This window comes from Lissotriton vulgaris, chromosome 12, assembly GCF_964263255.1.
Source record: "Lissotriton vulgaris chromosome 12, aLisVul1.2, whole genome shotgun sequence".
NCBI lineage: Eukaryota > Metazoa > Chordata > Amphibia > Caudata > Salamandridae > Lissotriton > Lissotriton vulgaris.
This window is the reverse complement of record NC_141700.1, coordinates 109,355,267-109,381,897: the sequence shown is the minus strand read 5'-3', so window position 1 is coordinate 109,381,897 and position 26,631 is coordinate 109,355,267. Positions and strand designations below refer to the sequence as shown.

The 26,631-nt window shown below is 45.0% G+C and overlaps 1 protein-coding gene across 1 annotated transcript in view; it reads right to left on the bottom strand.

The window, feature by feature from the left end:
* The window catches only part of SYT11 (synaptotagmin 11), a 136,203-nt gene extending 116,885 nt beyond the window's left edge, over positions 1 to 19,318 (bottom strand). Inside the window, exon 1 of the mRNA XM_086947419.1 lies at positions 18,494 to 19,318. Within this exon, the coding sequence (XP_086803545.1) occupies positions 18,494 to 18,527 (34 nt within the window). The 5' untranslated portion in view covers positions 18,528 to 19,318. The remainder of the gene's footprint in view (positions 1 to 18,493) is intronic.
* Positions 19,319 to 26,631: the final 7,313 nt, after the last annotated feature.

Here is a 26,631-nt window from a genome sequence, read left to right as displayed (position 1 = left end):
ATGCCCTTCTCTGTCTTTTCGTGTTGTTTCAACGAAAGTATCTGCAGAGGATCGTCTTACGTTCTCCGGGATCAATTATTCATACGCACCGAGCATCTAGATTCTTCTTTTACTTCCAGTTGTTAGTGACAACTTTGGTTTTTTTTTTGTTCTTCTCTTAGCTGCCATCTGGTGACAGTGTTCAAATTGATTGGTTGCTGATCTACAAGCATTTCTTCTCACACTGATTTTCGGTGTGAAGTTGTGTTCTGTGTTCTATAAATATCTAGCACATGATCCTTTCTTAGGTCAGAAGCTCCATTTTTTAAAATATACTGTGTCTGGTGGTACAGTGTCTGGAGCAGTTTATAAGTGCATGCTTTATGGAAGTTGTTCTAGATTGTTTGCTACAAATATTTTCACTTTTCCACGTATGTGTCAGGTTTACTATTTATTGTATTTTTGTGTTTCTATGATTTGGCATGTTTACTATGTGTTCTCTTACGCAAGAGTGTTCTTTTGCATAGTTGTACTTGGATGAGCGGTTGCTCACCGGTGTGGGTTATATTTTATAGATGCAATATATGTAGAGTTGTATCATTGTTCTTTTCACATCATTTGTTCTTCCATCTTAGGGATGGCAAGGGGTTTTGTCAGATTTGTTCAGTGTACATTTGCCTACTTGTTCTACTTACGGTTTCTATGCCACACAAGGATTTTATGTATGGGTGTTAGTCCCATCCACACCAGTTTATCTTATCTATTTACAGGAATATGTCATGGGTTTATGTACATGTACGCTACCTGACAATTTCAAACCTCCCTCATGTTTCAGGGTAAGTCTAAGGTTCAGGTTCAAATTTCTATTATACCATTACTCCACACAGTGTGTGTAGTATGAGATTTATTTTCATTACGGTGCACGTCAAGTGACCTCTACACGAGGTTGTCCAGGTTGTCCTTACACAGACGTCAAGTGACCTCTACACGAGGTTGTCCAGGTTGTCATTACACTGACGACAAGTGACCTCTACATGAGGTTGCCCAGGTTGTTCTTACACGGTGTAGTATATTTTTTTTAACTCACAGTGTGTGTCATATGGGTCTTATTCCCATTATTACAGTGCACATCATGTGACCTCTTTCCCCTCTCTCCATTGTTCTTCACCATGTTTACATTAAGCCTTATTGCTTTACAATGTCGATTTTCTATTGCTATGTTGTTTACAGGGAAGTAGGAGTGATGTTATTGTATTAATTCATTCTTTCTTCACCCTGTTTACATTAAGCCTTATTGCTTTACATTGTCGATTTAGCTATGTTGTTTACAGGGAAGTATGCGTGATGTTAGTTTATTCATTCATTCTCTTCTCTGTTTTCTTTATTTCTCATGCTGTGCTTTGCCTCCTGTCATGCCTGTCTGGCCAGTGGGCGTGTCTGGAGGCAAGGATCGGTGCTTTCATGTTCTTCCTTTGGTTTCTATCGTATTTGCTGTGTTATAGAAGAAAAGGATATATGTAGTATCCTAGTTCTCTGTCCATGCTTGTGTATGCCATTTTCTACCACATGCTCTGCCATTGGAATGTTACAGAATGATGATGTATTACGGAATGTTGGGTGTGTCAAGAAAAGCCACAGTTGTGATGGGGCTGAGCAGCATGCTGGCTGCTCCTGGTGGGGCTCATCTACATATCAACAAAAAATCATCTTGAACTACTTCAATCTGTCTGGACTTCATTACTACAACTACCAAGATCAACAAAATCCTACAAGGAAATCCAACTCTGACTCACATGCCAGAAACATGGAGGGAGGTACCTCTCTCTCCATGAATCAGAACTATGTAACACTACGTCCAGTCTTTAAGAGCTGAACGTGACCTCCTAGAATTCAAGAAGAATTTGTAAAAAAATACTAATCGAATAATGGAGCGTATCAGGACAGTGGACAAGTTCCTGGACATCTGCCTCAATTCCGATTGCACTGGCTTACAACTCAGATCCAACATGATCAACTTACTTCACTTTGACCACCCCACCAACTCCAGGATCCAGCCATACTAGATACCAGACCACATATCAGAAAGGGTGAAACAAGATACCCAACACTTTCACCATCAGTCTGTTGGAAAGGGTTATTCCTTGTCAAAGGAACTGGAGAGCCGAAGAAGGTTGAAGGGAGACCCTCTTTACTTTCAAACTAGCCTCTACCGGGAGCCCTTTGACAGCTTGGATACAAAACGTATCCCTCCTGAGACATAAGCCTGAGCCTGTCCCTAAAGAGGCCAACAGGATTTGGCTGAAACTTTTGACACACTATGAAGTTTGCAGAATACGACAAAACAAAGCAACATAAAACTCCTTTAAAAACTGAATAAAGAGACAGTCCAACTACACTCTATCTGAAAGTAAAAACGTTCTTCCCCACTTGAACATTTCTAACAAGGCATTCAAGCCTTAGTTCTTACACTGGAACAGAGGAGATGCAGTTCTCACCATTCTTCTGAAAACACTGTTTGTTCATCTTAAACAAGTAATTCTCTTGGCAGCATGGCTCCTCACAGGACCAATGACAAGCATTTACAATGCAATGGTCTCGGCATTATTAAAGGTAGAGCTACTGGCATTGCTCATGACATTTTTTTTAAAAAATCATAAATAAATGGCATAGTCATTTACATTGCCAATAGCTTAATCGTTAAATAAATGGCATTGTCATTTACAATGCCAAAAGCTTAATCGCTCGCAAATGCATGACCGATTGCATTTACACCCACACGAAGCCACACACACAAAGCCATCCACACACATTCAGAGCAACCCACACAAAGCCACCCACACACATACAGAGCCACCCACACAGAGACACCCACACAGAGCCACACACACACACACACAGAGCCCACACACACACAAAGCCCACACACACACACACACACACACACACAGAGGCCCACACACACACACAGCCATACACACACAGAGCCCCACACACACACCCAGAGCCACACACACAGCCAGAGCCACACACACAGCCAGAGCCACACACACAGCCAGAGCCACATACACACACATGGCCACATACACACACAGAGCCACATACACACACAGAGCCACATACACACACAGGAGAGCAAGCACAGCGAGGGGGCAGGGGTTCTGAGGTGCACTGGCATAAAGTTTGGGGTGCGGTGTGAAAGGACTCTCTCTCCTGCACAATGTACTGGAATAGATGGGTTGCATATCAGCAAAGATGCAATCCCCCATTCAGGCCTTTTCTTTGACAAATGATTTTATTAAGAAGTGATAGTTTAAGTAAATAAAATGAAGTGGCGCAGGACTGCAGTGCTTTGGTAAATTAAAAACATAGCCAGGAGCATGTTGACCCACTTTAAGGTGGTGTCTGTGCAGAGGTGGTCATTAAAACAGCACCAACCTCGACTCAGTTATCTCTGGTTAATAATACACACGCATGGAGTTTGAGGTCCATGGGTGATGAGAAAGTCAAACCAGGTTTGTTTTTTTCTTTGAATTTCGTGACTTGTGTTCCTGCTTTTGTACATGATTGTCACAATTATAAGTCTCAGGGTTAAAACAAAAACCTGACCTGGACCAACCTTGTAAACATGGCAGAGCTGGTGCCTCGGATTGATTTACTTCATGCCTATTTCCTATTCTATAAATCAGTTATACAGCTATACTTTCATAGGTACACCAAAAAATTGAATTTGGGTGGATAAAAGATGAAGAAAGAAATATCTACGTACAACGATGTGGATGCCCTGTCAAGTTTGCTCTACCAAAAGTGTCGGAAAGCATCACACATTGTATAGCCCGAGCCCACAAAAGCTTACCACAACCTATTTGAAAGAAGGAACGTAGCGCTGTAGGTTGGTTGTAGAAATATCAATGATTTAAGTGGGTGTCATTCTGTTGTGTGGATAAGGAGAGGGCTACTTCCTAGAGATGAAGAGTTACTAACAGGGTCTTAAATGGGCAGGTACTGAATAGCTGCACTTGTTTAATTTAAAGAGGCGAGTACCTGCAATTCTCAGGGGAGGCCTAACACTTGTAATAGGAGAGTGCCAGCACTTCTAAGTAGTTAACAGATATCCTGGTTTAATGAGAACCTACCTTTCTACATTTACATTTCAAGCACAGGTTATGATGGAAGTCTTTACATATATCCACCATTACTCCCTCCAACGCATGCCGGGTCAGGACTTTACAGTTTAAACACAATATATCAGAATGGACAACTCAGTGCAATAACCAACTAAGAGAACCATGATCATAAATATACAACAAGGGGCTAAAAGCTGCCAGCTTTCTGAAAACCATAAATTGCGCGCCTGACTCTCACACTTCTTCATTCATTACACTGGTAAGGGTTGTGTCACGATAATCGCAGCGCACTAGTCACCATGCACAACATGGAAACACTCCCCACACACGATCAAAAACAAAGACAATATATTTCAAACTACACACCCTACATGGCGTATCATGCTACCCATGCAGACAGCCTGACATGGGGGAGTAAAAGCTATATAAATGCTGCAATACAATATACAGGTTATTTAGCCTGAACAGAAACTGCGAGGGCTTTGCTGATGGACTGCTCAATCACACGTAATAGCAACGCCTACTGCACGATCTCTCTTAATCTGAATATGACACAAATATGCTTTGACTCGGCTTTTACGGAATTCAGCATTAGGGACACCCTTCATTCATTCACCCCGCCCCTCCTACGGGCTGTGCCCAGGTGTAGTTGTAGGATCGAAAGAGTTCACTTACCCCATGCGCATCTTTGCCCCAGGCTGGCCTCCTCCGGGTATCGGCGGTCTGGAGGGCAGCCGTCTCGTCTGTAGCTGCTTCTCCAGGGCGGACATGATGCGGCAGGTAAAAAGGGCTCAGCCTAGTTCCTGCAGCACTGGTGGGAAACTGTCCACCACCCATGCCCTACAACCCTTCTTCAAAGACCGCTTGAAAGGCTGAAAGAAGAGGCTGAGCAAGAGCCGTCACCAGACCAACCCACCCACACTCAGGCCACACAAACAGAAGACGGATAACTGCAGGGAACGCATTGACACGAAAGACGACGGACTAGAAATTGCTTCTTGTTTTCAGACGCAGCAACTAATCACTATAGTAGGACATTTGTTGCATGTGAGGGCCGTTTTCAAGTCAGGCAATTTCTTTTTCAAGTTTACGATTACAATTTAAGTATTACTGTGTACGTAATAAATACTAAAATTGTATTTTATGAAATACATTCAGAGAGTGAATTATCTCATGGCATTTTGTACACAGTCCTAATACTGCCTCAGACAGAATATGGAAATAGTACAACAGACAAAGCCTCCGTAACAAAATAGTGACGTCATTGCGATGTTTCCCACTTCAGCATGCATAGCCATTAGCCCTGCCCCTGTCACCAACTGTCGCTACCTCACCATTTTATGATTGGTCGACGAGGCGGCGCCATTCCCGGCAATCAGCGCGGTGGTTTGCTCCTGGGGTGTTGGAACAGAAGTGCTGGTACGTGAACGCTGGGTGACTGAAACGGAGAGCTACAGCAGCCGTGCCTCTATCCCTCAACAGTACAGCTCTTATAGCAAATAAAGCTCCCGCTTGATATCAATGTTTGCTAACATCTTTGTTCAAATACACTAAATAATGGTGGCTGTTATATATAAAGGAAATATTCATTTATGTTTAAATTTACAGCTGCTAAAAAGATATAACGTACACAAGGAAGTTATCATATATAAAACCGATTATTTTTATTTAGCATTACAAAACAAGCTGTTCCTCACAACAACAACAAAAAAAATGGCCGCCGCAAACATCCTAAAATTTCGGATTCGGGGGGGCGTGTTTTTGGCGTTCTGAGTGATGGAGGACGTCACAGTCGAAAGAACGCAGAAAAACCACGCCCCCGAATCCGAAAGAGACGGGGCTTCATTGGCGTGACTCCCCTCTCCTCCAACGGCTGGCCTCCGTTTAGGAAGTCAGCCAATGAGGAGAATGGAGTAGAGATGTGGGTTCAAGCCCCCATACTCCAAAACATTAAATCTCCTTCCGGAGACTGCGCAAGCGCAGCCTACGGTCCTCGGCCTAAAAAACTAACCATATCATCCCTTCTCATCCTTCTACACTGAGATCTTCATATGCTAGTATTTCATTTTATGCCCCTTACAAAACTACAGTTCTCAGCTACTCACCACATTTACATGTTACAACTGTCATTACAGGAGGTCCACAGTAGACCAAGTGCAAAAAGCCCCATTCTGCAAATCTCACAAGAAGCTAAGGCTTAAACACATACTCAAGCATTCTCATGTCAAGCTAGCCATCCAAGAAGCCATGACAACCACCCTATCACTGCTCTTCTTCCTCAAGACACTGACAATTGTATTATATTTCTTTATTATATTTAATTTGATATGGGAAGTGCCCCCGTGCCACTGGTTAGAAGGCATTTTAACGGATAACAGTGTAAAACTGGTCCAATATTGACGCTGAATGGTTTGTAAATGTCACTAGAACCCCAAGATGCAAATATTGGACCATATTTTACCTGGTACCGGTTATGTACTTTTTATATTACATGTTCATATTGATGATAATTAGCTTGTAAGGCTTTTTTTTTTAAGTGCTGTGGCAACACATGATGGACGGAATGCTGAATCAATCAAACATTCACCCAGACCTGGGTCTCGGGCTCACTGTGCCACTGGATTCAAGCGAGCTTGGCTGATGAGGGGTGAAACCCCGAAACCGGTCCCAGGATGCTTCTTTCTAGTCCTAGAAGGACCTGGATTGGTAGTTCAGGCTGGACTGTTCCCATGAGGAGCAGAGTCAAGACTTATTTGCATATGGTTGGGTCCAAACTGGGGTGGCATGGGGAGCAAACAAACGATGGATTTAACCCACAACTCTTGACTGGGAGTGAATGTTTGATTTGTTCTGTATTCTGTCCATAATTTGTGTGTCTTTTTTTTTTTAAGTGCAGCAAATAATAGGCATGGATTAGAATTCAGATGTTTAGGCTTTGCTTACATTTCTTGAATAAATTATCAAGAAAACACCTGGCAAGTATAAGAGTCAGTGTATTTAGGTTACTCTGTGGATGTAGTGTTTGTAAAATAGTTATGAATTTACTGATTGTGCCACATAATTTGCTACATAATTTTAAGTGCAATATCAACCAAAAATTATATTTCTATCTCAAATGGATGAAATAATAGGGATAGAAAATGTGCTGCACCTTTGCATTTTTGACACATTTATATAACCCTAATAAATAATTTGACCCCCTGTGATGCATAGTCCTCCTATCCATGACACTGTCAAAGATCTGCAGAGTGATTTGGGGACTGTCATAATGATGAAATCTGTATCTCACAGGCAACCATTTAGTATTTCCGAAATTTCGTGGTTCTCTGTGAAATATGGGTTTCTATACAACTGCATTTTTCGTGATAACAGCACCAAAACATGTCATTTATAATTATATTGAGGCTTCGTTTTTGCTGCCCGTTTGTTTCCTGTTGAATATTCGGTATTAGGGGGTTTCCTATTACCATTGACTGGTTGGCTCCATGCGACAAATAGTTATGGGGACCCTTTAGTTGCTCTAGGATTTAACTGGTGTCTTGTAGGTTCTTCTTTGTTGTGTTTGTGTGCCTGGTGATGATTGGTGCATTGTGGGTTCCCATTTGCTGCTTACGTGAGGCCTACTGAATTTGGCTGGTGTATTGTTTTTCCTATTCTGCTGCCCACTCCTGAAGACAGCTGTTTGTTCTGGGTTAACTTTCGCTACACACATGTGGTCACAAGAACATGATTGTTGTACTGTGGGTTGATTTGTACAGTCTGTGTGCGTGCTTCTACTTATTGGTGCATAGAGTTTTCCTTCTTGCTGCCGCTTGTGGCACCTGGATTTGATGGACCCACTGCTAGTCCATTAGGGTAACTAACGATTCCACTACTGAAGAACTTGGTGCGTTTTAATGTCCATTTTACAACCAACTGGTAAAGTCTAAGAAAGGTCGTTATTGTGCAACTTTTTTGTCTCTCAGTCTGCAATTTCCTCTTTGTGCTGACTTTCTTTGAGTAGTCTGGTGCTCACGTGGGAAAACAACCTTTACAACAAAGTTATTACATCACACTACCTTTTCAACGCAGTCATTACAATGCAACATCCTTTACATTGCATACCATTACAACGCAGCAATTACATTGCCTGTCAGTACAACGCATGTCATTACAGCACATGTCACTACAACGCATGTCACTAAAACACATGTCACTACAATGCATGTCACTCCAATGCATGTCACTACAATGCATGTCACTACAATGCATGTCACTACAATGCATGTCATTACAAAGCGATATAAGGTAAGTAATGGGGAATAGTAATTTTTACCCCTCCCCATCCAACACTTACCCTCCTGTTGCACTCACTAGTGTGGGAATAGTAATTTTTACCCCTACACTATCCAACACTTACTCTACTGTTGCACTCACTGGTGTGGGAATAGTAATTTTACCCCTACACTATCCGACACTTAACCTACTGTTGCCCTAAAAGTTATATGCGTTGTAATGGTATGAGTTGTAATGGAATGCCCTGTAAATGTAGTTTCTGAAAACGCGTTGTGATGGCATGCGATGTAAAAACATTAGTTGTAATGGCATGCGTTGTAAATGTTTGCGTTGTATCGTCATACATCCGCTCACGTGTGATGTTTGACGGAAATGTATGCATTTTTTTTCTTCTTTGCTGTCCATGTATACTTTCTGGAGATGCTGTGTACTGTGTTCTTATTTCGTTCTTCCTGCCCACATGGAGGTTTTCTGCAGATGGTTGGCATGCTTTGTTTTCATTTTGTTTTTTTGCCACCTATGCTTTTCTGTTGATTTGCACAATCTGGTTCCAGTTTGATTTTCCGGTGATGGTTGATTCAATGATTGATTGATGTGTTCTTGGTGCCTCTTTGCTACCCAAGTGTGATTGGTTGGTGATGACTGATTCACTGATTGGCTGGTGTGTTCTTGGTTCCTCTTTCCTGGTCGTGAGTGGTTTTTCGGAAGACGATTGATGTGTTGGGCTCACTTTTGCCGTCCATGTGTGGGCAACTGCGGGTGGTTGGTGTTTTATGGTTCTTTCTAATTCTCTGCTTGTGTATGCTCCGTAGTTCTTTTATCCTCCGTGCTCACTGGCTCTTGGTGCTTTATGCAGCAGATTATCAGACAGTCATTAGGCGCAGACCCCCCTGCTCCCTCCCCGAGGAGTGGAGCCCCAGCTGGCGGAGGCCTCGCGCCGCTCCCACGGCAGACATGTCACTAATGGAGGATGACATCACAGGAACAAAGCGCGGCCGGGCCTGGTACGGCCGAGGCCGCGTGGACTCATAGCGGGGAGACGCGCGAGACGGGGCAGGCGGCACCCGCAGCACTGAGGGCCCTTCATCACCGGGGGAGGAGCTGGAGGGAGGGGGTGGCAGATACTGAGAGGCAAGGGGGGACACTGGGATGAAGGGAGAGGCAGTGAGTTAGGAAGAGAGCGTGGGGGCCTGTGAGACGAGGAAAGGGTCAGGAAGAGACAGGACAGCAAGACCGAGCCTGTGACGGGGGAATGGAGGTGCGGGGACAGCGAGAGGGACGAGGGGGGAAAGGACACAGATTAAGAAAGCGATAGCAAGATAGGATGTGACAGCAAGAGAGGAAGAGAGAGAGCAAGAGAGGAAGAGAGAGCAAGATAGGATATGACAGCATCATAGCAAGATAGGAAGAGATTGCAAGATTGAAAGAGAGCAAGATAGGATGTGACAGCAAGAGAGGAAGAGATAGCAAGATCGAAAGAGAGAGAGCAAGATAGGAAGAGAGCAAGAGGGGAAGAGAGAGCAAGAGAGGAAGAGAGGGAGCAAGAGGGGAAGAGAGAGCAAGAGAGGAAGAGAGGGAGCAAGAGGGGAAGAGAGAGCAAGAGAGGAAGAGCGAGGAAGAGCGAGCAAGAGAGAGCAAGGAAGAGAGAGAAAGACAGGAAGAGAGCAATGTAGGAAAAGAGAGCAAGGTAGGATGTGACAGCAAGAGAGGATGAGGGAGCAAGATAGGAAGAGAGAGCAAGAGAGGAAGAGAGCAAGAGAGGAAGAGAGAGCAAGAGAGGAAGAGAGAGCAAGAGAGGAAGAGAGAGGAAGAGAGAGCAAGAGAGGAAGAGAGAGCAAGAGAGGAAGAGAGAGGAAGAGAGAGCAAGAGAGGAAAAGAGAGCAAGGTAGGAAAAGAGAGCAAGAGAGGAAAAGAGAGCAATATAGGAAGAGAGAGCAAGAGAGGAAGAGAGAGCAAGAGAGGAAGAGAGAGGAAGAGAGAGCAAGGTAGGAAAAGAGAGCAAGAGAGGAAAAGAGAGGAAGATAGGAAAAGAGAGCAAGAGAGGAAGAAAGAGCAAGGTAGGAAAAGAGAGCAAGAGAGGAAAAGAGAGGAAGATAGGAAAAGAGAGCAAGAGAGGAAGAAAGAGCAAGAGAGGAAGAAAGAGGAAGAGAGAGCAAGAAAGAGGAAGAGAGAGCAAGATAGGGAGAGAGAGCAAGATAGGGAGAGAGAGCAAGATAGGGAGAGAGAGCAAGATAGGGAGAGAGCATGGGAGGTTGTGAGACAATGGAAGGGGCAGCAAGAGACAAGACAGTGTCAGCTGCGCCCAGCCAGTTAAAGAGATGGGGGGATGTTGAGATAGCGAAAGAGATAAGGTAGGAAGGGATGCTTGGATGATGGGAAAGAAAGAGTGTGCCACTGGAAGAGAGTGACGCCGATAAAGCAGCTCGTAACCAATTACAGGTGAAGGTGGTGAATTCTGGGAAAGAGACAGGTAAAGAGAAAAGTGACAGTTCACGTAGTTAGGGGACAAGTTACTGAAAATACGAGACAGCAGAAGGGAGGGTGATGACTGAAGGCCCAGCATGTAAAGGGGGTGCGTGTCGAGGCTGTGAGAGCAGCACCAAGCCAGTGAGATAGCAGATGGTTAACTGTCGAGAGACAGCAGGCGATACTGGCAGTGACAGAGAACCCAGCCAATAGTAGGGGTTGGGGGAATTCTAGGACAATAGCAGAGACAGCTGGCTGGGGGTAAAAAAGGCTCCACAAAATGACGCGTGAGAAGTGACACTGGGAAAGTGGGAGACACCATAGACGAGAGAAAGCGGTGGGACAGGGAAAGAGACAATAGAAGAGTGACATTGAGAGAACACACCAACAGTGCCAGGGTACCAGCCTGAAAATACATGATGCCTGACCATGCTTTCACAACCAGCCCAACAATCCCAGACACACCGGTCTGAGACAAACAAACCAACCAGAAAATACCCGATGCTTGACCCTGTCTGGATACACTAGCCCACCAATCCCAGACACACCAGACTGAGAATGCCACCCAGCCTGAAAATACCTGATGCCTGACCATGCATGGACACACCAGCCCAACAATCCCAGGCATTCCAGTCTGAAAATGATACCCCAGCCTGAAAATACCTGATGCCTAACCCTGCTTGGACACACCAACCCTACAATCCCAGACATATCAGTCTGAGACAGACAACCCAGCCAGGAAAATGCCTGATGCCTGACCATGCTTGGACACACCAGCCCAACAATCCCAGATACAACAGCCTGAGAATGACACCCCGGCCAGAAAATACCCGATGCCTGACCATGCATGGACACACCTGCCTAGCAATCCCAGACACACCGGTCTGAGACAGACAAACCAGCCTGGCACTTCTTGATACACAAGCCTGGCGTGTCTTTGACACCCCATCCTTAAAATCCCATATACCCCAGTCTGAGACTGTTGCGCACACCAGCCTGACCATACCTGTTACACTAACCAGGTAGCACATCGCCATGATAATCCACAATAAAACAGTAGATAACTGACAAACCTGCCTGGAACTACTTATTTATGAAGTACAAGTGAGGAGTATTTTCTGGAAATTAGAATAATCAGTTAATCAACATAGGTGTTTAAAACTGGAAAAATCATGTAAGAAAGGGCCAGTGTGGCTCACAACTGGCCTGAAATTGCATTATCAGAAAAACAGTCGAACAATTCAGGGTATTCCTGTGTCGTTTTTACATGAATTTAATATATATATTTGTTTTTGTAAAATGAACAGTTCTTACAAGTTAATATGTTTATTCCTTGGTTAATTGTTGAACCCATTAACAGAAGGGGATTTACTAAGGTAGCTATTTGTTGTTTGTGGATTTAATGTGCACCAACGTTGCCACCCCTTCTCCAACTGGGTTCCCTGTACCCCAGATCTGGGAAGGCCACCAGCCTTTTTTGAGCACTGTTTCTTGGCCTTTAATTGGGCAAGGCTAGTAAAGAGTTTTCTAAAAGTTTAGTTTAGAATTGGTTTGTGTTAATGAATGTGAAGGTAAGTTGGGTTTTGTCTAGGGAGATTATTGTAGTGTTTTATGTGTATGGGTAGAGGTTTGTTAGCACTTCTTCCTTGGAAGATAGTAAAAAATATATATATTTTTTATTTATAAAGTTTTATATAGCACGGACTAGACCTGCTGAGGGTATCAGAGTGCTTTACAGAAGTTACAGCACAAGAAAAGTTGAGCGCTAGTCACAAATAAATAAGCATCTAAGATGCGATCTTGTAGATTTCAAGTTCTCGTTGAAAGTCAGGATTATGTTGGTCATTCCCATTTAGAGATCATCATGTATCTTAGTAGATGCGCAGCTTCAGGTTGGTAACAACTTGCCTCAGGGCTGGGATCGGTAGAGTTTTATTCATTAGAAGTAGTTGGGCTTCTTTTTTGAAGGAGGTGGTGGAGGGGTTCATTCTGATTATTTGGGGCAGGGCGTTCCATATCCTCTGTGCTAGGCCAGAGAAGGTGCGTGTGTAGATTTTCTTTTTCTTAAATTTTTGTGGTTTCAATAGCAGGGTGTTGGTGCTTCTCAGAGTTCTGCTATTTCCTGATAATTCAAGTTTATTGGCTAGATACTTTGGTGTAGTGAGGTGCAGGGCTTTGTGCATCATACATGCAATTTTTAGCTGTGCTCTTGCCTCAGAAGGGAGCCAATTCAGTTCCTTTAGATCCAGGGTGATGTGGTTGCTCTTTCTGGAGCCAGTGACGAGTCTTGCAGCCATGTTGAGTGATGCTTTTAGAGGAGCAAGACTGGATCTCGGCAGGCCACATAAGGTTATATTCCCATAGTCTATTCTGGGTAGAACTAATGATTGAACAGCTGTTTTTAGGTCGTTGTCGTTGAGGAAGGGTTTTAGTTTTCTGAGAATGCTCATATGAAAGTTGGCTTCCCTGGTGGCTGTGCTGATGTGCTCCCTCATGTTGAGATTCTTAACCAGTATTATTCCCAGTGACCTTGTGGAATCGATAATATGAGGTTTGCATTTGAGGGCTGTTAAGTGTTTCATCCAGTTTACTATGTCACCTTGTCCTTGTGGTGGGGAGATTAGGAGAAAGTCAGTATTGAGCGCATTGAGTTTGAGGTGGTTTTTTGTTAGCCAGGTGTGGGTTTTTTGTAGAATTGTGTTGAGTAGGCGGATGTCATCCAGTGATGATATTTTTAGGTATGGTTGGGTATCATCCGCGTACACGTGGTACTGGATGTTAGAGAGTTTCAGAATTTCGGTTAAGGGTTCCATAAATAAATTGAAGAGGGTAGGAGATAGGGCGGAACCTTGAGAGACACCCAAGGTGACCTGTGTTTTCGAGGGTAGCGATTGGTTAATCTTGATCCTTTGGGTTCGCTTGTCTAAGAAGGACAAATTCTGTGTTCAATTAGGTATACGATACTGATATGTTTGACCGTATTGAAGGCTAATGATAGATCTAGGAGAAATAGGTGGCAGGATTCGTTTTGATCTAGTATTTTGGGTGGTAATGGGTTTTACCATGAAAAGGAATCTGTTCTTTTTTTTAGGAACCTATGAATTATTGGTACAATACAGAAAAAATTGGGCTGCAGTCGTCTCAAATAAGGATAAATACACATCATATTCCCCCTTTAAAATGCTTTGATTGAAGTGCATGTTAAAAAAAAGAATATTAGTCATTCATATTCCTCAGTCTTTTGGAGCTTCAATTATCGGTTATGAATACCTTCAAGTTGGGTAATAATTATACCAGTCATGAAAAGGCAAAGTAAGAAGAGACGCTGGTGAGCTGCGGGGTGAAAAAAGGCCCATATTCATATTATCATGACTCATGTGAGTGCAGCACTATTGACGAGAGCAACAAACATGCCATCACTCATATCCAATAAGAGTCCACGCCTTAGTTAAATGATCTCAGGATGGAATTCAATAAGATATCTGCAGAGATGATTCAGACCGGAGTGGGACAGCTCAATCACTTAGCATTTCGGTTTGCAGCCATATGAGTGAAGTCACATTTAAGACAACTAACTGCAGGCTGGCAGTGCTTTACATACCCAATCCAATCTATTCATACAGTCAAGCAGCAATAACCTGATGGCACCAAGCCATACCTGGCCAACGGCTGCCAACTCAACAGCACTGGCCACACAGCACACAAGCATTCATCTCAGAACCACTCAGATAACAAAGTTGGGCTAAACATGCAACACACTCATTATTAAAGATCTACCTGAAATGTGCATGGTTCTTAATTTTTGATGGTGGTTGTAAGGTGGTGGACACCTTCACTCATTTTTTGGGGATCTGGATTTTTTTTTCATGGGAGCATGAGAGAGGAAGCATAAAAGGGAGAAATAAGGTAGGAGGGAAAGAAAGGAAAAAGGCGGAAGTAGGAATGAAAAAGATCCTACAAGAGTGAGATAGCAGGAAGCGTAATGGATGGGACGAAACAGGCATGAGTTGGAATCCAGACAAGGCAACCTTGGTAGTCAACAAAATCTTAAATCAGAAGCACAGGCAGCAGAAGCTTCAGGAAAAAAATGGTGTCCTTGTAATTATTTATTATAATATTTTACAAATTAAGCTTTAGTTGTACTGTAATATAGAGATCACTGTACTTGGTTCATGCAACAGCCAACTGACAATATGATACAACGGAGGACGTGAGAACCACCCACACACACATAACACACTACAAAGATCTGCTAAGTTTAGACCCAAGTCACCTTCCCACTAGTCTGCACAAACCAGCTCTAAACTAAACTTTGAACAACCACTTTACCAACAGCGTCCATTGAAACACCAAGGAACGAAGCTCACGATTGGTGGATTTCCCAGTTCAGTACGAGTGGGATCCCAATTAGAGAAGGCGTTACAATGTCATTGCAGCAGGAGTTAGCGCTTTACAAATGTGACTTACATAACAAACGCAATTCAACTCTAAATATTATGGAGGCAAAACAATTTGCATCTTGGGCACAGAACTGTGGAACTTCATACTCATACGAGAATAACCAACCAGTTGTGAACGCCTTTTAAATGAAATGCTGGAAAAGGCCTTTCATAGAGGCCTTTTTCACCCTGCCGGACATCAGTGGGACAACCCATTCCCACCCGCAAGACAAAAATAAGCAAAATATCTTTCTATCAAGCCCGTTTGCCAGAAGATACAGATTGATGCTCTGAGTCCCCATCAGATCCTTCACCAGAAGCGCTCAATCATATCCAAAGACACTGGTGAATAAAATGCAAGTGAATATAAGCGCTGCGAAATGGAGTGTGGGCACATTCCGGCGCTACACTAAACAATTACATGAATAAATAAAAAAGGCAAGGTAAGAAAAGTGTAAACTTCGAGCCCACATAAGACAATTTTAAACTTCATTCACAAACTCTGCAGGCGCGGTTGAGACAATTACACAGATTGAAGAGAGTGCATTGTGAGTATTAAAAAAATTACAATATGTCGATCTTGCACAGCAAAAATGTTATGCGTTTATCTAAAATAGTTTCCTGAAACATTTGGAGAAGGAAACATAAAAAATTGAAAAATAAAAATAACAATGGCATGTTTTTCACATAGCACTTTGTGCCATGATTTTTTTTGACTTCATGGCACTGTAAAATAAAAATTGTATTTAATATCCAATTCAAAGGTTCACATGTTATTGACCTAAAAAGGATGAAAGGCTGAGTAAATGTCTGTATGCGAGCTCGGTACCCAATTCTTTCACACAGCTCCCAACAGCAGGTGCACTGGCCCAACCTGGGACAAAACTAAGTGACCAACAGCAACACTGATATCTCTTCAGTAAGTGCATTGACCGAATGAACTATTAAGAAGGCATGGGCAAAGCTGGAGACATGAGCGGGCAGGGAAGTGGGAAGGCTAGATGGACCGGGATCCTGCTACTCTGTAATATACATAGCTAACTTGTTTTTTTTATTGGGTGATTTGCCCGAGGATTATTTAAAGTGCATTGATCTAACTCAAAGGGGCATCAGGTTTGAGGATGCTCTGCTCTCTATGGTCAGGAAGCGCTCCCCCCTGACTCACAGTGACCTAGTTTCATCATAGCGACCCGGCGCGCTCCCCCATGTTACTAGTCGGACATCCGGGTAACTGCGGCCCAGAACCGGCCCTGGCGGTCGGGTGGTCTGTGTATCAGTAACGACGAACACGGCAGCCGCCCTTACCCCCCAATAAACAAAGGCTCGAAATGAAGCCCTTCCAGCACCCCCACCGCCCCAGAAATAGACACGACGTCATCCCATCGCCAGGCAGCAGCCATTAGGGCAGCGAGCATTACACCGCAAAACAGATGCAGGGAGGAGGGGGGTCGGCTCCCACCCATCGACCCGGCGAGCATCCCAGCGGGGCGACGCCTAGGGGGCCGCCCGTCCAAGAGCGGGAGGCACCAACATGGGGCCGCCGTGGGGGGAGCCAGTTACTGACCCTGGCACCCACGGACACCATCTATGCTTATTTTACAAAGCTCCCCATCCTTTTATCAGTGGCGTAGCACGGGGGCGAGGGCAATCATGCAATGGGCCTCCGATCACCTGTGTGGCAATAACAGTGGTGGAGGGAGGAATCCGATACCGGTGCCACTGCACCCGCTGCACTAGCGAGAGCTACACGCGGCACCATCAAAATAATTCATAGCAACTCATAACAGCCCCCAAAACACACTGTGGGCAGGGACCCCATCTGCTCCACTAGAAGCAAAGACTTTCGGACTGTGACAGCAACCAAGCACTGGCCACTGAAATACCGAATACCACGCAAGGGCGGGGGGTCTTGGGAACTTATTTGAAAAGACAGAATATTAACTTGGGGCAACACATTGCAAAGCCTAGGATCGGGGTGAGGAGGGTTACAAATAAGATTTATTCACCCCAGATAGAAGGCATGGGTAACCCCTCATTTTAACCCCCTAAAGCAGCCCTGGTGAATTTTGAGACCCCCCTCGCCCATCTCGACACCGCAGGGCACAAACAAATGACATTATCCTATAAAATAATGGCCAAAAAGAAAATTGCTAGTGGGAGAGAAGAGGGTTAACTATTTCACATACAGGACATCTGACACAGCAGGCCTCGCTGTGGGAGACTACACTCCAGGCAGACAAATGAGCTCTCATTGCACAGTATGCAATGGTACACGCTGTTCTCAACACACTTAGGATTTTTAATAACAGCTGCCCCCCTCTCCAGTGCCTGATTCTTTACTGTATTGCACGCCTTATTATATTCAATGCGATCTCTCGACACAATATGACAGATTAAACGCCACAGGGTTGCCAGACATGCTGCCCTTGCACATTATATTAAACGCCATTGTATTATTATATAACACCTCCTTTTGAGCCACATTTCATCCCCCCAAGGCAGAGTGATGACATCTCTTTGCAAATTACATGCTTTTAATATATTATTCAAATTTCCAGCTGAGCATTAATGCTTCTTGTCTAATACATTAAAGTCATGCTGTTTATACGTACAATTTAGATGTTAAGGTACAGGCTATCCGCCTGACAATTTGAGGGTGTTATGTTTACACTGTGGTAAATTTCTGTTTTTGTTTCTAATATTTATATGTTCAATTACACTTAATGCAGCCTCCTCCCATGGCAGGTTAAGCAATGTAGCCACAAATGACAATAAACAACATGACGTTAATATAGGCCTTTTAGCTTTTTCTCATTTGTGGACCCTTTATTATCCTCGAACGGTTAGATACCATTAAATATTCTATTAAAATGTCTATACTTAATGAATAATATTGGGTTTAAAAGACCTACGTTACCACCCCAGCCACCCAACTGCAATGCACTACACGGGGGCCCTAGAATTGATGCCAGTTACTGCTGCCACTTTGTTCCATTTTATTTATTTCTTAAATACATTTTTTTCATTGAATTTCTTGCCCCAATTGCATTGGCACCATAAGCGACCACCTGGTTCGTCTATTTGCAAAGGTCACCCCTGAGCAAAGGAGATTATGCGTTATTTATTCAATTTACTTCCTATAATAGCAAAACATTCCCTTACCAGTCCCTAAATCTGTTCCCAGAGCCCTTCCCGACCCTTGGTACTCACCGAAGCCAGTCTTCAGGTTTGTCACCTCTGCCATCTTGCCTTCTCCCGTCTGCACAGACTGGTGTGGAAGGTTCACCTCCTACTTGGTTTCCATGTAGAAGGACCACTTGCTCTGAGAGCCTAGGCCAGGATGGTCTCCTCCGGCCCCTGGTGATTTTCTGAGGGTGAACTGGTTTCCTGGCTTGCACTGCTTGGGGCTATTAGGCTGGGCAAAGCAAACTAGGCTCGCCTGAAGTCCTTGGGGTGTGGGCCAAGTTCCTGATCTGAATGATCTAGGCTTTTATTCGGGCCTGGGTATAGAGATCTAGGTTGGGTTAACCCTGGCTCTCAAATCTAAGCTGGAGAACTCCAGAGTTCTAGGTCTGGAGAGGCAGATAGTGCTAGGGGCCGAGCATGTTCTGGATTCTGTACTATCACTACAGGGCAGACCTCTGATGGGTTCCTAATCCAGTGACACTAGGGTCTGACTCCTGCTTTCTTCGTCACCAACGTTTAGTTGTTTGGCAAACCTGGATTACTGGGCTGGGCTTAGCTTTTAAGCTCCTTGTTGGTGTTATGAAGAATCCCTTACTGTGAACTGGTCCCCCAGTGTGCTCTGCTCTCCAACTACGCACACTGCTACGCTTCTTCCAAAGGCTTATGCTCAGATGATGCTCTGTTCCTGGCTTGATGGGGTCCTTCGTGCCGTTCGTGACTTGCTGTGGACTTGGGCAGGGCTCGTCTGTCCCTGGGAAAAACTCCGGGCCCGCTCCTCACGGCGCGCCCCACAGAAATGCTCCGGCTTCACTCTCAGATGATGCTCTGTGCTCAGGATGCAGCTGTAACAAGACTGGTCCTGATGAGAGCATAGGCCACGCCCGATGAAAAAAACAACGCCCACGACTCTTGCCATTGGCCGGCGTCTACACAAACGAAGGACGACAACGTGCAGTCTACTGCTTCATATCCGTTTCATCGGAGTACGTCCGTGTTACCTGTATCGGAAAAACAATATATATTATATTCAATTAGCACACCTACAAGTACACACGGATACTTATATACAATTACTAGCAGAGTAAACTGAGCTTTATTTTAACTGTCTTAAGTGGAAAAAGAAGTTGGTATTTAAAATGGAAAATTACGTTTTGAAAGTACTCTTTCAACATTCGAATGCATTAAGTTTAACAAAAATGATTTTGATGCGTCCGTATTGCTTCGTATGCCTATTAAAACGCACAAATGCAGTATGGCGCGAACTTAACACAATTATATTAAATTGTACGCCACCGCTACCACAATGTCGTAGATGGGGGAAAATCATTCCAATCCAAGATGGCGACACAGAACTGACGCAGCGTTTAAAGTTTGAACTTTACTTCAGCGGGGCGGCCATCTTGGAGCGTAGCTGTGAAACCGGAAATAAGATAGGTGAGCGCCTCGGACGGATTCAGAGTTACTGCTCTTAGCATTCGCCGCATTTTAACATTTCTCTAATGATATCGGAATACCAAACCGCTTTTATTTTTGGTGATATCCGAATACCAAACAGCATTCAGATGTTGCAAAAAAGGTTAATTTTCCACGTTTGCATATAAAAGAGAAAAAAAGCATCTTTCAAGGTTGTTCTGTTTTAGAAGGTATAGTCTCATTTTCTAAATGCTTGGTTACATACATCTGAATGGAGACAACAGTGGCATTTTGCCCTGGCACGTAAAGGGATGCTATTTAAATATCTAGTCTGGATGCGTTGTCAGACAGACCAGGAAAACTTTAAAGCAATATTAGGAGTTTCCAGCCTGAATTGAGTGTGTTGGCAAGTAGGGTCAAGTGTGATACGTCAACCAGATCAGGATTTTGGTCTATTGCAAGATGCAGGACAGCATCGCTGGATAACAATATCCTGCTTTTAGCTTTGTAAGTAGAGCTAAAAAAATCTTAGCATCCAATGTTCTGTTGGTTAAGTATCCGGACTGGCTGGAGATGTAACATGCAATATGTAGCCACTTGGCAGCAATGCACCACCCCATTGGTGACGAGGACAGCTTTCCTGCACATCTGCTCCCTCGTCATTACTGGCAAATTGGTAAGTATCCCATGCAACATAAGAAAATATCAATGAGATGAGCTACTGAGGCAGAGGAGGGTGGGTTGCATGTGAGTCTATGAACGATTTCAGTACTGGAGAACCACAGTATAGTTAAGTAACTTGTTTTTTCTCCAGTATTCAATCTTTTATAGATTCACATGCTTGAATCTGAATAGCTAGCAGTATCCCCTTTAGACAGAACATTAAAGTATCAAAGAAACTCCATGCGGAGACGGGTAGCATGCAAAGGTATTTATGCATAGTGTACAAAACATTCAGAGAGAATTCAACTTTACAAATAAATACCACACGCACACTTTATTTAAACAGGATTCGAAGCACGGCTTGGCATACAGTGGCATCCCTCGGCATCCCTCTTGTTCACTGCATCCAAACAGTAATGTCGGGTAAAGGTATGCATGGAAGCCTATGTGGCCTCTCTGCTTATGTTCGCCAGAGGTACTCCTGCGAATAGCGCCATTGAGGTTGCAACACTTCTGGTAGAGTGGACGTTTACCTTGGATGCTAGTGATCTTCCTGCTCTCACAAAGAGATAGCTGTTGATACCCATCTCTCTATAGTTGCTTTCAAGACATTTGGCCTTTCCTCAGAGGTGCAGATGATACTAGGAGTTGGTAAGATTTTCGGAAAGATTTAGTGACTACTAGATAAAACTTCAGACATCTCTTTGTCAGGTTCTCAATACTCTCCAGGATCCGGGTGATGCTCAAGAGGGGTCCACCTCCAGATCTCCCCAAGCTCGGTTCTATATGTACCCAAAGCTTAGAGGTGATCAGGTGAGGGAAAAACGGAGAGGGCCGGGATGATGCTGCGCGGGAGTCAGGCAACCTGAAAGACATGGACACCCTATTAACAATGTATCAAACCCCCCTCCGCTATTGTTAAACACTCTCCAATAACAAACACATACCTTGCTCAACACACCATAAGGAATGACGGAAGTGGTCACAGTATGGCCGTCTCTAGTGTAAGGTGGACGAACCTATAAAAAACAAGCACAGATTACACACCCAAACCTACTGCCGTGTATCTCTTGCTACCATGCCATCCTAGCAAACACGTACCACATTCCACACTAGGGTCTCCTAAAGGAAATTGCCAGTCCTCTGTTAATTCACAGATGCGCCAGAGCACTTCCAAAGGCAATCAGCATCAGAGCCCAAAGGAAAAATAAATGTAATAGTCCAAGAGTTCAAACGCAAAATATAGTTCCCCTAACACACCGCGATTCCCCACACGACAACGCCACCTCTAAATAAGGAGTCAACAAAGCACAGGGCTCCTAGAGGCTTGTTAGCATTTTGTATGGAGATCCTAGGGGACTGGGTGTGAGGATGCAGCTAAGAATTCAACACCGAGATCAAACAAGAATAGCACTCGGAGATAAGGACAGCCGTCCGTGTAATCCTCAAAGCGTAACGATATTAATTCCACCCCGAGTTGTGCAGGCACTACATCATGATTCCGCCGTTCTTACCTCCAGCGGGTGCGCCCACCTGTTTTCGAGCGTCTGTGTCTTCGCAGCCTCAACGCAAAGCACCACAGAACGCTCAATCGTCACAGCCGACGTCTCTTCTTGAAAACTCCTCTCAGGTTCAGGTCCTCTAACAACCTGCGTTCGTGTCTTCGCGCAAGCTTCCGCGAAGCACCACGACACGGTCAGGATGCGTCAGCCGACACACCCCCACTGGAGCGCTCCGAAGTCAGAACGCCAGTAAGCAACAAACAACGCCCGTGTCTTCGCTTACAGAATCAGCGAAGCACCACAGGACAACAAGTTACTCCAGCGGGTAGCCAAACCTCAAATGGTACCAGGAACACAAAATCCAATACAACCCGATTTCCGGGTAAGCAACTACTTTATAGTCTCCGCCTCCTTCCCACAGACTTCTGGGTCTTGTAGTGTATTATACTTTCGGTAGGCGCAATGACATCCAGCTTCAGTTCCTGACACTCTTAACATCAAGAGTGTGACACAATCTTTCCGCTTTCTACAATGGATTCTTGAAAAAAGCTTTTGGGACAATTGGTTAAATGAGGTGAAAGTCTGTGGGTACTTAGGGTAGGGTTAGTACGCAGTTTGATTCTGTCCTTTCTGACGCACATGTAGGGCTCTGGCACTGTAAAAGCTTGTATTTCACTAACACGTCTGGCAGATGCCAAAGCTAGAAGCAGTGCTATTTTGCATACAAGATGTCAGCTTTATGAATCATCTCAAAAGGTTTTCACATCAACTGTGACAGGACAATATTTAGCTGCTATGCTATCAGGGGTTTTCTTATTGGTGGAAAAGCTCTAAATACTCTTTTCAAAAATTCCTTTATTAGTCAGTCCGACTAAAGGGACTTCTTTTAGCAAGAGAGTCTGTATCTGGAAAGTGTGGTGAGGTGAACTCTAATAGATCTGTGGCAGAGACCAGGCTTTGCTAATGAGAGAAGATATGGTAGGATTTGTGCAGACTTCGTCAAGAAAGGATGACAGTCGTTAGCTGCACACCAGTGACAGAATCATCCATTTTGCTTTGTAGGATTTGTTTGTAGAGTCTGCTCTAGCTTTTGCTAAGATGTCTCTGCATATCTGTGAGATATCTAACTGATGGAATCATATTATTCAGGATCCAAGCAGCTAAGTTTAGAGATTCCAGTTTCGGATGTATGACTTGCCCACCATCTCAGTAGAGCAATCCCAGGAATGGTGTGAGGTGAGTGTGTTGCTGTTCTGACATTAGGGGCAGCTCCGTACAGCAATATTTTCTCGGCCATGCCACAGCTATCAGAATGATCCTGCACAGCTTCCGTTTCATCTTGTGTAGTATCTGTGAATTCAAAGGTATCTGCTGGAACGCATACCAGAACATGCCCGCCCAAGACATCTGGGCGTATTCCCCCATGATCTTTAGTGCAGAAACCTGCTTGCATAGTGCAGGCAATTTTTGTGTCTGTGAGTTGCGAAAAGATCTTGGGAAGGAGTTCCCCATTTGTAGAAGATTTTCTTGAGTTGGCCGTCCAACAACTCCCACTTGTGACATTCCATCAGTAACCTGCTCAGTTTCTCTGCCCATTGGTTCTGTGTGCCTTGAACATGTTTCGCCTTTAGGGTGATCTTGTTTTTTAGGCACCAGGTCCATATTTTCCTGAAATTCACAGGATAGAAGGTGTGATCTTGTACTTCCCTGTTTGTTTAAGTAAAGCATTGTGGTCATGTTGTCTGTGCAGATTAAAACATCCGACCTCTGTAGCCTTGGAAAAAAGGCTTTGAGACCCAGCTCTAGTGTTTTCGCCTCGGAGAAGTTGACAAGGTGCTGTCTTTCTTTGTCTGTCCATTTTCCACTCACTTCCGGCTCTTGGAGGTGTCAAGTCAAGTCAAGTCATAAAATTTGTATAGCGCACTACATACCCAGAGGGTTTCAAGGCGCTTAGGAAGGGGGGGAGGATTACTTGTCAAATATCCACGTTTTAAGTTGTTTTCTGAACGCTAAGTGGTTCTGGGTGAGGCGAAGGTAAGCGGGGAGTGAGTTCCATGTTTTAGCAGCCAGGTATGAAAAGGATCTGCCTCCCATGGTGGTCTTGTTGATGCGAGGTACAGTGGCGAGGGCTTGGCTGGAAGAACGTAGTTGGCGGGGGGGGGTGTAGAAGGACAGTCGTGCGTTGAGGCAATCTGGTCCGATGTCTTAGAGTGATTTGTGTGCGTGGGTAAGCAGTCGGAAAGTGATCCTCTTATTTACGGGTAGCCAGTGGAGGTCTTTAAGGTGACCAGAGATGTGTTCGTTGCGTGGGATGTCTAATATGAGCCTGGCTGAGGCGTTTTGGATTCGTTGGAGTTTCTTCTGGAGTTTTGCGGTAGTCCCCGCGTAGAGGGTGTTTCCGTAGTCCAATCGGCTCGTGACCAGAGCGTGGGTGACTGTTTTCCTTGTTTCGGAGGGGATCCAGCGAAATGTTTTTCTGAGCATGCGAAGAATGTTGAAGCAGGATGAAGAAACGGCGTTGACTTGTCTGTTCATTGAGAGTGAAGAATCCAGGATGACGCCAAGGTTCCGTGCGTGGTCAGTCGGGATGGGTGCTTTTCCGAGGGCTTCCGGCCACCAGGAATCGTCCCATGCAGAGGGGGATGTACCCAAGATGAGGACTTCTGTTTTGTCTGAGTTCAGTTTCAGACAGCTTTGTTTCATCCATTCGGCAACTTCTTTCATTCCTTCGTGTAGGTTAGTTTTGGCGGTGCTGGGGTCATTGGTGAGAGAAAGGATCAGTTGCGTGTCGTCCGCGTAAGAGATGATGTTGAGGTTGTGTTGGCGTGCGATGGCCGCGAGTGGGCTCATGTATACGTTGAAGAGAGTGGGACTGAGTGAGGATCCTTGTGGTACGCCGCAGATGACTTCAGAGGCCTCGGACTTGAATGGAGGAAGGCGGACTCTCTGGGTTCTTCCGGAGAGGAACGAGGTGATCCATTCAAGTGCTTTTCCTTGGATTCCGATGTTATTGAGGCGTTGTAGAAGGGTGCTGTGGCAGACTGTATCGAATGCTGCAGAGAGGTCGAGGAGGATGAGGGCGACTGTGTCTCCATTGTCCAGTAGAGTTCGAATGTCGTCTGTTGCTGCGATGAGGGCGGTCTCAGTGCTGTGTTTTGCTCGGAAGCCAGATTGTGAGGGGTCGAGGGATTTGTTGGCTTCGAGGAAGGCGGCGAGCTGGTTGTTGGCGGCTTTCTCGATGACTTTGGCCGGGAATGGAAGAAGCGAGATGGGGCGGTAATTTTTGAGTTCGGTGGGGTCAGCAGTGGGTTTCTTCAGAAGGGCGGTGAGTTCAGCGTGTTTCCAGTCTTCCGGGAAGGTGGCGGAGTTGAAGGAGCAGTTGATGACGTCTCGGAGGTGCGGTGCTATGACGGAGTCTGCTTTGTTGAAGATGTGGTGAGGGCATGGGTCAGTGGGGGATCCTGAGTGGATGGAATTCATCAGGCGGATGGTGTCCTCAGTGGAGATTGGGTTCCAGGCGTTAAGGGTGTTTACGGGGGGAAGATGGTCAGCAGATGGTAGGGTGGGTTGGTTTCCGGGTTGGTTGTCAAAGCTGTTGTGGATGTCTGCAATCTTGTTGTGGAAAAAAGAGGCTAGGGAGTCGCAGAGGGTTTGAGAAGGGGTGATGTCGTTGGAGTTGGCTGAGGGATTGGAAAATTCCTTGACGATGTTGAAAAGTTCCTTGCTGTTGTGGGCGTTGTTGTCAAGTCGATCCTTGAATGCTGTTTTCTTGGCTTTTCGGATCAGTTGGTGGTGAGTGCGGGTGGCGCTTTTGAAGGCTTCCTTGGTGCTGGTGGTTGGGTCTTTTTTCCAGGCCTTTTCAAGGGAGCGGCAGAGTTTCTTGGAATTCTTGAGATTATCGTTGAACCAAGAGGCTTTCTTGCTGCCAGGTTTGCTTTGACGTTTTTTCAGTGGAGCTAAGGTGTCGGCGGTGTTGGATAACCATAGGGTGAGGTTGGCGGCGGCTTCGTTAGCGTTAGAAGAGAGGGCTGGGGAATTTCGAAGGAGCGATGCGGAGATTTGGTCCGTGGTGATTTTGTTCCAGTTTCTTTGCAGGGTAGGTTGGGGGTGGTTGATGGATTTCGGTTTGTTGTAGGTGAAGTGAACGCAGCTGTGGTCAGTCCAGAGGAGATCCGTAGTGTGGCTGAAGGAGACATGATTGCTGGATGTGAAGATGGGGTCGAGTGTGTGACCTGCGATGTGGGTGGGGGAGGTGACTAGTTGTTTAAGTCCGAGGTTGGCGAGGTTGTCCACTAGGGTGGCGGTGTTGTGGTCGTTGATCTTTTCAAGGTGGAAGTTGAGGTCTCCCAGAAGAATATAGTCTTTGGAGGGGAGCGCGTGTGGAGAGATGAAGTCCGTGATGTCTTCACTGAATTTTGCGCGGGGTCCTGGTGGTCTGTAGAGGAGGGTGCCTCTGAGTGTGGTTTTGGGGTCGATGTGGATCTGGAAGTGAAGGTGTTCGGAGTTGGCGAGGTTGGCGTCAGAGCTGGTTGAGATGCGGATAGATTTCTTATGGACGATAGCGATTCCTCCTCCTTTGTGGCT